At 44.6% G+C, this 12849-nt stretch overlaps 1 protein-coding gene across 1 annotated transcript; it reads left to right on the forward strand.

Moving 5' to 3' along the window:
- The first annotated feature begins 3241 nt into the window (after positions 1-3241).
- Positions 3242-5068, forward strand: LOC123045965 (uncharacterized protein At4g06744). The gene has a single exon (XM_044469225.1). It carries the CDS (start codon positions 3384-3386, stop codon positions 4743-4745), a length of 1362 nt encoding a protein of 453 aa, XP_044325160.1. The 5' UTR covers positions 3242-3383; the 3' UTR covers positions 4746-5068.
- Positions 5069-12849: the final 7781 nt, after the last annotated feature.

Here is a 12849-nt window from a genome sequence, read left to right on the forward strand (position 1 = left end):
ATCAAGCATATTAGCTTTTGTAAATCGACAAAAGCCACAATGTTAGATGAAGCAATAACACACTCTGCATAATACAATTTCTATATGATCTCATACTCTCTTTTTCCCACTACCTACAGCGTCATAAATTTCTGGTTCGCATTTTTCTTGTGGAAAATCCCTATGGGGAGACAATGATACCACTGTTTTAGAAGGAACTGAACAACTTTCAATTTTATCTAGATTCTTCTACATGGAATCTTCTCTCTGCAAAATTACCTTTTTTTTCACGAGGTATTAGTCTTAGTTCACATGTAGATCGGGTGCGCTTGCTGTGTAATAAATGAGAGTTTTTATTCTTTATGATTGTATGAGTACCTAATCAACCATTATTTAGGGTAAGAAAGGAAATGCATCACTCATTTCTGTTTTTGTTACAGATACATGGACGTTCATACCAACAGAAGCTTGCCACTGTAAAGGTTGTGTAACTCAATCACTGGATTCATGTACTAGGTCAGAGGTTATTGGTGTTTTAAGGTAGCTAACATGTAAATGTTATATCTGCAGACAAAAGGCGTGCATGGGAATTTTATAAAACCAGGTTAACATGTGAATCTTTCTTATATCAACATGGCTTCAATTGGTTAGCATAGATAAACCTAAATGGGAGTTATCTTTTGGAACTGTTAACTCCCATGAATCAATCCTATGTCATCTCCAGGAGTTGACTTCCCATAGATTGCTCCTCCCTTACCTGGGTTACTGAGAGTTCCAGCTAAACTCCAGTTGCACCACTATGATGGTCTTTCTGTCTTTCAAGTGTACAACTTACAAGGTATTGAAGTGCTACCAAATTTAGGTAATTCATGAAAGGTAATTGAAGGATTGTTGTTTTTCTTGCTCTTTACAAAATCAAATTCTATGAAGGCCATATGCTACATTGTAGCTATTCAATTTATTCAGCTCCACGGGTTGGTGATGAATCATATATATTATTACCTTGATAGCAATCTCCTTTCGTAAATTCCTATCATTCTATTGACAAAATAGAGGGGCACAGCAACGCGCGCCTTCATGGTCTAGTGTCTAATAACAAGAGATCATGGATAGAAGACAACAAAGGTGCGCCTGCTTTCAAACTTTGGTCGAAATAACAAGATATTGAACACGTAGTTGGCCACGTGTCAGATTGAGGCTAAACTTTCTCCATGCTTGATTTCTATGTTTCCTAGTAGGTAAAATGAAGAAAAAAATCGTGCAAAACATATGGCAATGGTTGATCCTAATTCTTTGTAACGGACATGAAGATTATTTAATGTACTTATATGATATCGAGCTATGGAGTTAAAATCGGGCGAGCCAATGTTGACTCAAGATCGGCTCGTTTCTCGATCGAGCTACATAAAATGCTCATACTCTGCTCATTTCTTTTCGAGTCGATTTCGAGTCAAGCTAAAATACGAGTTGATCTAGAGCGGCTCACGAGTCTCGATCTTTTCTTACAGCCCTACCTCTAAAACCTCAAGTCAAGTTTAAAACAAACTTTACTCCTGGCAGGTAATGGCGCTAGTATGATCCAATACTAGCACGGTGGGCTCAGCTGGAGCCAAAAACCCTGGCCCTACGGCAGCACTGCACATCCAGGTCTGTGACAATGATCGTGATCTCCATCTTTTGCCACGGTGGATATCTGGAGGCTTTATTAATCTGTGCAGAGGACCGTGACAAGTTTACGGAGGCACGTAAGATTCAGATACTAGTCGACAGTGGTACGCAGCACCAGCACATCGAACCAAACGCGCTGGCAATGAACAGGGACACCGTGCCCTGCCTGCGACGCAACCTCGATATTCTGCCCGCCCGCGCGCGCTCGCGATGCACGAACGAATGTGTGCGTGTGTGTGTGCTGCCGAACAAAGCAGACTGCTCACCTGCCGGGGGCCCGGGAGGCACGCACGTTGCGCATCCGGCCGGGCGCGCCCGCATTATTAAATGCCGCGTTCGGCAAGGGGATTGGACATGACAAGGGCACCGTACCAATGTGCCGGCCCGTGACCAGGCGACCTTTCGCCTCTACTCTGTCCGACGTAAGCTCCAGCCCCATTTTTTTAAGGCGCAGCTGCGTAGGTTTTGGCCAGATTATATGGGGAGGAGGATGCATGGATTGACGGACGCGTTTGTACGTGAATATAGTAGCATGCATGCCGTACCAGCGGGAAGCAAAGCACCAAAGCGAACAGCCAGGCAGAGCGCGAAAGGGGCGTCGCACTCGCAACCACCGTATGTAACCACCACCCCTACCATCCGCATGTACACTACCAAAGTATACTATATGGGGGAGATGCCTAGTGGAAGCTGCGACGGCGTACGTTGGCACGTCGCTGTGCTAGCCGACTTCACCGGCCGGTGGAAGTTTCGCCGGTTAGTAATGAAATCGACCATCTCGCCATGAACATCACATGGTGCGTCGGTCAGGCTGCAAGTGGGATGAGACGCGGGAGTCCCACATAATGTCGCATCAACCCACATAATTATGTGGGATTAAGTGAGATGTCCACATAAAAATAATTGGGACTATGCGGGTTGTCATATACCCACATACGCAGCGTCGGAGTTGATGATGCCGGGACCGTCAAATGATGAATAGATCGATCGGGCATCGCCTTTTTTCTTTCTTTCAAAGGAGACACGCAGTTGGTTTGACAGTTCGAGAATGGAGTAGCCCACAAATCCATGCGATCATTACAGCTCTATTCTACGCGCTTAGGGCCATGATTCCATGTACACTATGAACGAATTTACGTCCACCTTTTTTTTTTTTTTGAAATATGATCGATGAGCGTGGACTCAAGAGGCCGCAGATTCTGCATTAACGTTTTTTTTACCGGAAGGTGCGATGTCTCGATCGATCAAGAAATAGCCACAAAGTTATGCCATCTTACGAAAGCGACCAAATCTGGATGCATCTGTGCTCCTCTCGCACGTGAGCTCTTCGAATCATTTGTAAACCGGGGCCACGGAATAGCACGGATATACTGGCATCCAACAAACAACAAGACAGCAAGTTCCAGCTTCTCTGATGAAACAATCCTGGCACTAGTCACCCCAAGAGTAAATCCTCAGGTAGAACTGTAGGAGTAGAGGTTTCAGCAGCAACAATGCCAGTACCATGCATGCACATCAGCACATGGCCAGTTCCCGCCGTGTCGCGGTGCAACAGGCCAACAGCGCAGGCGTTTATATACCCCTGCGCGCAACCCGTAACCAAAGGCCAGGGCCACTCGATCGCGCAGTCGCGCTCCGTCTTCACTCTTCACTTGGCGCGAGGGGACCCTGACACGAGTCAAGCAGGAGCCACACTGTTTCCATTCCTGCTGCCGACACCCCCGGTGAGAAAAAGAATGGCAGGCCGCTCGGCGCCTCGGCGCCTCGCTCTCTTCTGCCTCCTGGCGTCGTGCATTGCGCTCGCGGCGCGCACCTCCGATGCCAGCCGGCGGGAGCTCGGCATCAGCATCGGCAACGGCGGCGGCGGGGGGATAGGCATCGGGATTGGGATCGGGGGCGGGGGCGGGTACGGAGGCGGCGGGTCTCCGTCACCGACGCCGCCGTCGTCATACGGGCCGAAGGCGTCCGACTTCGAGAACGAGCGGCTCTACAGGGCGTACCTCGTGATCCAGAGGTTCAAGCAGACCATTACGTGCGACCCCCAGGGCATCACCAAGACCTGGACCGGCACCGCCATCTGCAGCGACACCTCGTACTTGGGCTTCTTCTGCGAGAAGCCGCCCAACGTCAACGAGCGGGCGCTCGCGTCCGTCGACTTCAACGGCTTCAAGCTGGAGGCCCCCACCGTGGAGGGGTTCGTGGACGCGCTCCCCGACCTGGCGCTCTTCCACGCCAACTCCAACGACTTCGGCGGCGTGGTGCCCATCCTCCGGTCGCTGCAGTACTTCTACGAGCTGGACGTGAGCAACAACAAGCTCGCTCGCTGCGCCTTCCCGACGGACGTGCTGGGGATCACCAACGCCACCTTCGTCGACATCCGGTTCAACCGGTTCTACGGCGAGGTGCCGGCGGGGCTCTTCTGCTCATTCCCGATCGTGGAGGCCATCTTCGTCAACAACAACCAGTTCTCGGGCAAGATCCCGAGCAACCTCGGCGACTCGCCCGTGAACTACCTCGCGCTCGCCAACAACCAGTTCACGGGGCCCATCCCGTCGTCCATCGGCCGCGCCGCCAACACGCTCCTGGAGGTGCTCTTCCTCAACAACAAGCTCAGCGGCTGCCTCCCCTACGAGCTCGGCCTGCTCGCCAAGGCCACCGTCATCGACGCCGGCACGAACCAGCTCACGGGCACCATCCCGGCCTCGTACGCGTGCCTGCGGAAGGTGGAGCAGCTCAACCTGGCGGACAATCTCCTCTACGGCGAGGTGCCCGACGCGCTCTGCCGGCTCGCGTACCCGTCGTCCGGCGGCCACCTCTCCAACCTCACGCTCTCCGACAACTACTTCACGTCGCTGGGGTCGTGCTGCTGGGCCCTGATCAAGCAGGGGAAGCTCAACGTCGCCCGCAACTGCATCCCCTATGCGCCCAACCAGCGGTCGCACGAGGAGTGCGCCGGCTTCTTCCACACGACCAAGACCTACTGCCCCGTCAGCACCTACGTGCCATGCCACCACCCCAAGGACTACACTGCCGGTAGGGAGGAGGCCTCCGCGGCGGAGGAGTACAAGTACCGGACGTACTCGGCGCTGCACCCGTGAGTCCGTGGCTACGGCGAGGGCACACGTACACGTGCTGAAGAAGAAAGGAGAATGCGCTGTGGGTCTCGTCGCGGCTGCTTGGGTCGTTGCGATGGCTGGTTTGTGTTGATATTGTTTGAAAATCGTGTGTACTTTTCTATTTATGTTCCCTTTTTCATACTACTACCAGCAAGGCGTGAATAATAAGTAGGAGGCTGGGCAGTGGGCACTAGGGGTGTGTTTGGTAGCCTGCGCGGAGAATGCATCCCTACTTATGGGCTCTTCTGGGCATAGCCCGTCTGATGCAAAAAAGGCCCCGAGCTATGCTCGCTGGAGCACCCACATACATGCGAGCTGGGCTCAGCGTGGCTCTGTTGGACCCTAGCAAAATTCTCCTCCCGACCCACTACGCTCGCCCCACCCCTCTCGCTGACCTAGCCGCCACCCCTCGCCCCCATCTCTCTCCCGCGAGGCCGCGAACAACCATGGCGACTGGCGCCTGATCTTCATCCCCGCCGGCCCCCTGTTCTTCTACCTCGCCGCCGTAACCGCCGCCCCGGTCTACCTCGCCGCCGCCCCGGTCTACCTCGCCACCGCGCCGGTCTACCTCGCCTTTTCAAATCACGGCCGCAGCATGTGGATCTCGCCGCCGCCAGGCCTAGCCCACCGTCGTCGCCGGAGAGGTAGCTTCCTCACCCCTTCCTTCCTGCCTCGTTCCCATCCGCCCTCCTCACCCTTCCTTCCTGCCTTAGGCTCACAGGGAGTAGCCGTTGTTACTTGACCAGAAACTGCTCCTCTGTTCCCTTATGATTATCATGTATAGGTGGTCAAAATGATTACAGTAGATGTATAACTTATGATTGTTGTACCTATTATGCTCATATTTTAGTTTGTTCAGTGCTTGTCATGCTGGAAAACAATCGGTTGTGCTAAGTATCAATTTGTTTGTATTGTCATAGATGGATGAATTGGCAAGAAAACGAAGGCAATTAATTGTGAGAGGAGCCGGTCTAGTGGCTGGAATGTATGCATACAAGATGATCATGTTTAGAAGAGCTAGGCAACAAACAGCGAGGATGGTCTAGTGGCTGGAATGTATGCATACAAGATGATCATGTTTAGAAGAGCTAGGCAACAAACAGCGAGGATAGCCGTGGGCAGCATGGCCGATCGTGCCACATCTAGAAAGTCCAATTTGAGATATATTTATCACTCTAGTGACATAAATTGTTCAAATCAATTAAGAATGAGGAAAGCTCCTTTTTCCGTTTGTGTGCTATATTTAGAGAGAGAAATCTGTTGTTGGCATGGTAACAATTTATTGCTCGAATTGTTCCATGAATTGTCGAAATGTTGTTTCAATATTTGTCTTGGCGGCAAAAAAATCATTCATGCAGCATACCTCATATACAGGCTACCAAACACAGTCTCTGTGCAACATGTCTTGTCTGATGCAGCCTACCAAACACAGTCTCAGCTCAGCATGCATCAGTACATACATTGCTACCAAACAACTGCAGTTGCATGTGCTGAGCATGTCTGGACTAAGCATGTCTCAAATGGGAACAACTATGCTAGGGTGGGAACAACTACCAAACACACCCTAGAAGAACATTGAGCACATGGCGACTTCGCGTTGCTGATTGGGGGGATGCGGCAAGTGCCGGTCGGGCAGCTCCTGCGCAAGCTCTTTTCCCTTCCTTTTGTTATGTTGCCCACAGTAGCTACCGCTGTAAAGCCAACTCCAACGCGCCAATCCAAACGGACACGAATTTGATTGGTTTTTTATTGGTTTCGGTTGGCTGAAGGTGGATCGTCCAGTCGTGTCTATCCAAATCTGACCGATGTGTCCAACCGGCCAACCCAATTGGTCTGTCCAACCGAATTCTTTGAAATAAACATATATTTTTGTGAAATAAAGGTAATTCAGGGCCCGCCGCCGTAGTTCATGCCGGCAGACGTGCCCGCGGCCGCAGTTATGCAATGAAATTATATCATACTTGTGGTGTATTATCCAGTGTTAATTGTGTTCAATGATCGTTTATGACCGTTTTTGTTTTTTGGTTGGTTGTTTCTCGATCTATTTACTAGTCTTCACTTGTATTAAGCGGGAATACTGGAATACTGCTTGTGCATCCAACTCCTTAAACCAAAAGTTGTGTCAAATGAGTCCACTATACCTACGTATATGCGGTATTTTCATGCCGTTCCAAGTAAATTTGTATGTGCTGACTCTAATTTTTAAAATGAATTTATTTTGTGTGTGTCCGTACCGCTCATGAATCGATGAGGGATGGCCAATATTTTCCATGCTAGGTATTGTATTCTCATGTGAGTGTTTATTCACTTGTCATTGCATGAAACTATGGCAGGTAATAAGGATGCCCAGTCCTGAAATGAAATTTGTTTATATGTTGTTAATAATAAATTTCTTGAAAAGTGTTGGTATGAAAGGCATCCATGCATATGGCTATCCATGGATTATGTAAGAATGGTGGAAATGAAATAAACTTTACTTTCTGTTTGGGAATCGCCTATCATTTATTTAGCATGGAAAATATTGGAAATTATCGGTCATTTTCATTGACACGAAAAGCATATCTCTCAAAACAATTTTATCTCCCAGTTTAAGCTATGAGCTCTGGCATCTCTACAAATCTCTGCTTCCCTCTGCAAAGGACCTATCTATTTACTTTTATATTATTTCTATTTTTATTGATTCTCAATCTTCTCTTATAAAGCATCAACTAGGGAACACTATTGACATAATTGTGTATTGGATGTAGTTAATATTTGAATGTGTTTCATTAATGGATCAACGATTGAGCATCATGGGCTAGGGATAACTTTCTTTAGCGTTGATATTTCGAAAGACATAGTTGCTTGTTGATATGCTTGAGTATTGATGTTTACATGTCAAATTATAGACTATTGCTTTGAATCATTCAAGTCCAAATGTCCATGCTACAAAGAAAAAAGAATATATGATGAATATGTTAGGTGGTATTTCACATAAAAAATTCTGTTTTTATCATTACCAACTCGAGGACGAGCAGGAATTAGCGGTGGCCCGCAGTCTGGGATCTGACTCAAGAACGCGAACACACACGCATCCTCATCTCTCCCCCATCGCCGGTGACGTCTCGGCTCTGCTTCCAACATGATAGAATAGATTCCCACATTCATTACCTTCAAAAAAATAAACCCAAATGATAAGTGTCACACGTGTAGCATGAAGCAAAATGGTCCAAGCGCCCCATTATCATCCATTTTGCCACACCAAATAGATGGCATCAGCAGAATCTTTTTGGTTTTTCGGCTCTTAAATAAAGTTCGATTACAAATCCGTTTTTAGCATTAAATCCGTCTCGACGAGATCTTCAAAATTGATCCCATATCGATATGTTTCGATCACTTTTTTGTGACAAAAGTTGCCATAATGTTTACACTAAAGTTGTCATGATATGTTTCATCCATTTTTATTTCTAGATTTAAAACTACCATTGTGTTTTAACTATTTTTCATGGCAAATTTTATTAATTGACCATGGAAATTTTTAGTAATTAATCACGTCAAAATTAATTCATGGATCATGGCATTTTTTTAGTAATTCATGATGGTAATTTTAGTTTATAGATCATGGCAATTTTAGCATTTTGACCATGACAATTCTAGTATTTGGACCATATAAATTATTTTCTGTGTGGACCATGGCAAATTTTTGTGCATGTATCATAGCAAATTTAAGTAATTTATCATGGCAATTTTAGTTTCTGGCTCATGGCAAATTTGAGTCATTGACCATGCATCTTTAAAGTAATGGACAACATATTTATTTTTAATTATGAACCATGTCAAAATTATTCCACGGATTATGGGAAATTTTAGTAATTCACTATGGCAAGTTTAGTTTCTTCATTTCTTTTTTATAATATGTCAAAATTTAGTTTAAACGTAGAAGAAAAAGTAGTTGAAACATATCATGACAACTTCAATGTAAACACCATGGCAATTTATGTGTAATAGACATGGCAACTTTTGACTGCCAAAAAATATCGTCGAAACATGTTGATATCGGATCTAGTTTTGAAGTCCTTGTCGCGGAGAATTTAATGGTGAAAATGAATTTTAAATTGGATTTTTCATTTAGAAGATAAAACATATTAAAGTTCGAAAACCCAAAAGATTCCCGCAGACATTATCTGTTCTTGTCCCTGTTTGCATGCATGGTTAATAAATAAATAAATAAACCTGACATGTCACAATGAATGGCTAGAAGGGCGTGTGACCCGATCTCCTTCAGCCCACACGTGTTACACTTATCAATGTCGAAAATAAAAAGATTCCCACATTCATGTTGCCCCAGCAGATCGAGCTCGTCCAACGCAAATCGGACGCCAGCGGGAGCTGCCTCACAGGAGCGCATGTATGCGCACGCCACAACTTATATTTAAAAAGCCTGAAGATTTAAGAATGTAACATCTAAGTTCTTGGCCATTGGATCTAGATGTTGTAAATCTCGTGCAAATCTCGATCTGAAGTTGGTTTCGTTTATGGCATTTCCTATTTGGCACCAACGGCGCCAGTTAATGTTCATTTTCGTTAACTGGCGCCTGTGGCGTCCGTAAATGGGCCGGCCATCTAGGCACCGGTTGACATTTTCTTTTTTGAAATTTCTATGAACTTTTTTGAATATCTATGAACTTTTTTAATAACTTCAAAAGTTTTTTTTTCAGATTAATGAACTTTGTTGAATATCGATGAACTTTTTTCAAATTTGATGAACATCTTTTTGAAAATGGATGATTTTTTTATCTATGAACTTCTTTTTCAGTTCAACGAACTTTTTCTAAAAATACATGAACTTTTTTTGAATTTCTATGAACTATTTAAAAAAGTAATGAATTTTATCTAAATTTGATGAACTTTTTTTCAATTTAAATGAACTTTTTTTAAAATTGATTAACTTTTTTAAAGATATGAACTTTTTTTCAAATGGATGAACCTTTTTTCGTTAAATCTGTAAACCTTTTTTTATTTCATATTTTTGTTTTCGTAACAAAAAAATCAAGAAAAAAACTGGAGACGCACGCTAGTGGGCCGGCCCATGCTAGCAGCACTGCAGGCGCCGGATAGCTAGCGGGCACGTGCAGCGCTGCATAGTAGCACTGCATGCCGCGTGCTTCCGCCTCTCGTTTTTCTTTTGTCGGCCCAGTTTTCTTCTTTCTACTTTTTCTCGGCCTGTTATATCATTGCCGAGTGGGGTAGCCCGTTTATTTGTTTTTTGTTGTTTGTTCTACGGGTTCGTGGAGAATTGGAGGAGTCTACACAAGAAGAGGAAATGGCAGGGGAACACTACGGTGTGGGTGTCATTTTTTATTTTCTTTTTCTTTTTTGAAGCATTTTTGTGTTTTCTATACGTTTTAATGTGTTTTCTTTCTGAAAACTATTACCAACTTTTTTATTCTTTTTAGTTCTTTCTTTTCTATATTATCTTTATGTATGATTTTTTATCTTTTTGTGTGTCCGTTTCTATTTTATTTTTCCTTTCTCTACAAATTTTGAATAAGATTATGTGACTCATTTTTTGTAAGTTTTGGAAATATTTTTAAAGTTTTTGAACACCTTCTAAAATTGTGAATACCTCTTTTATACAGGACGATATCTCCACTAAGTTTGCCACAGTTCATTTTTAATTTATTAATTTTTATGCAAGCGTTCGACCCCCCATCTCGCTGGTCACTATTTGTTTGTCGTTCATCCTTTTGTTGGTCTATTTGGCTCCACTTTTTTAAGCCCATCATTGCAACGCCCTTGCAGCCTGTTTTGATGCGTTCTTCCTAGGTCGCGACATAGATTTGGCCCATTCGTGCTGCACATTTGTATTTTTGTCGGGCCTTTTCCTTCTCGCGCTCTTGTCACCCATTTTCATCTAGCATGCGTTGTAGAAATGGAAGAGACATATTATGTCATTTTTCATTGACTTTTTCGAATTCTTTTTGAAGTTTGATGTCGAAAAGTCCATCTCTTTGGAAGAGACATGCTCTGACTTGCGCTCAATATGCATTGGCCCGGCCAATATTTGTCCCAGTCCAATCTCGAGTCTCCACACACAACTAGGTTCAACCCTTTTTTGCCCTATTTGTAACTTCACCATAACATGCAATTTTTTTGTCCCAGTTGCAGGTCTACCTTTGAGACGCAACCGGTCTCGACCAATCTTTCTCGCGTTTACAAACACACCCTTGACACGTAACTGCAGAGGGGGCAACCTTTTTTGTTCCCGTTGCAACTCCACCCTTGACATGCTTCTAGGACACCTTTTTGACACACAATTGAGAAGAAATCCATTTTTGTCGTAGTTGCAAGTCCACCTTTGACACGCAATTGGGGGACGAACCTTCTTTGTCTCAACTGCAACTGCACCCCTAATAAGTAACTGAGGAGGGCAACCCATTTTTTCCTCCCTAGTTGCAACTCCACCTTCAATACAAAACTGCGGGCCCGATCCAGTTTTTGTCCCAGTTGCAAGTCCACCCTCAACACACAACTTGGGGGGCGATCATTTTGTCCCAGTTGCAATTCCACCCCTGACTTGTAATTGGGGTGCCCGCATTTTTTCTTGTCCCAGCTGCAACTCCATCCTCGACACACAGCAGGGGGGGGGACGTATCCGGTGCACCAACACTTGTGGTGCTACCGGTGCACCGGATGCCGTACAACCTTTTAAAAAATCTGAAAAAATTCGAGCACATTGACATAACATCAATGTGTGTCGTCACAAAAGATTCGTAGCAAAATTTGAAATATTTTTTAAGATACAAAAATGACAAAATTGACATCATTATGATAATGGGCCAAATCTAAAGCCCAACTTACGTTATGTAGTGTTGAACTTGTCATTTTTGTTTTAGGAGCTGTGTTTTGAATTTCGACTTGAAATTTACAATCTACATTAATGTTGTGCCAATATGCTACATTTTTTCAGAATTTTTCAAACATTTAAAATGTGCGACTTGAGTTTGGTGCACCGGTAGCACTACAAGCACCGGTGCACCAGATATTTTCCCCGGCTGGTGGGGGTGACCATTTTTTGTCCCAGTTGTAACTCTTACACAACTAAGGCCCAACCCATTTTTTCTTCTTAATTTCAAGTCCAGCTACACCATTGACATGCAATTGGGGCCCCCACTTTTTTTGTCTTAGTTGCAATTTCACTCTTAGTATACCACTGGGGTCCCAACCAATTTTTGTCTTCGTGGCAACTCCACCTTCAATACGTAATCGGGGGCTGACCGATTTTTGTCCCAGTTGCAACTCTACACCCGGACATGCAGTTGGAACCACCTTTTTTTCCTAGTTGTCAGTCCACCCTTGATACACAACTAAGGGCCTGACTAATTAACTCTGAGTTGTAAAAAAACTTTCGATACGCAACTGGGGACCCTTCCCATTTTTGTCCGAGTTGCAACTTACCCACAGTATGCAAATGGGGGCCCGAGCCATTTTTTCTCCAGTTGCAAGTCCATACTCGATGCGCAATTAGGGGCCCGACCCATTTTTATCCCCGTTGCAAGTCCACCCTTGACACGCAATTGAGCCTTTTACATTCTTGTCCCAGTTGCAGGTCCACCCTCAACACGCAACTAAGGAAGGAGTGTTACTTTTGTCTCAGTTTCAACTCCACGCGGACATGCAATTAGGCTCCGCCGTTTTTGGTCTTAGTTGCAAGTCCACCATTGATACACAATAGCAAGTGTTCCGACCGACTGCACCTGCATTGGCCCCCAATGCATCTGCAACTAGCAGCAGGAGGGGGGATGACAACCAGTTGCATGTCCAACAATTCTTTTTAATTATATTTTTAAATTAACAAACATTTTTTTATAAAATACAAGCTGAACATTACATAAATATTGATTAAACAATTCATGACGTTGGATAATTTTTTAAATGCACAAAAAATATTTTTCTAAATATGATGAACATTAAATTTGTAATTTGTTTGGTTTGGAATACACTTTTAAAGTTTTATGAACATTATTAAATATCTAGTTTACATGGAAGAGATGCATTGCAGTTGGTTGTTTGTTGGTTAGTAGTAGTACTCTTACGTCTAAAACCA

Source organism: Triticum aestivum, chromosome 2B (genome assembly GCF_018294505.1).
Source record: "Triticum aestivum cultivar Chinese Spring chromosome 2B, IWGSC CS RefSeq v2.1, whole genome shotgun sequence".
NCBI classification, from domain to species: Eukaryota; Viridiplantae; Streptophyta; class Magnoliopsida; order Poales; family Poaceae; genus Triticum; species Triticum aestivum.

Bases quoted from the DNA above. Each gene is read 5' to 3' on its own strand.
- LOC123045965 (XM_044469225.1), top strand. From the start codon at position 3,384: ATGGCAGGCCGCTCGGCGCCTCGGCGCCTCGCTCTCTTCTGCCTCCTG.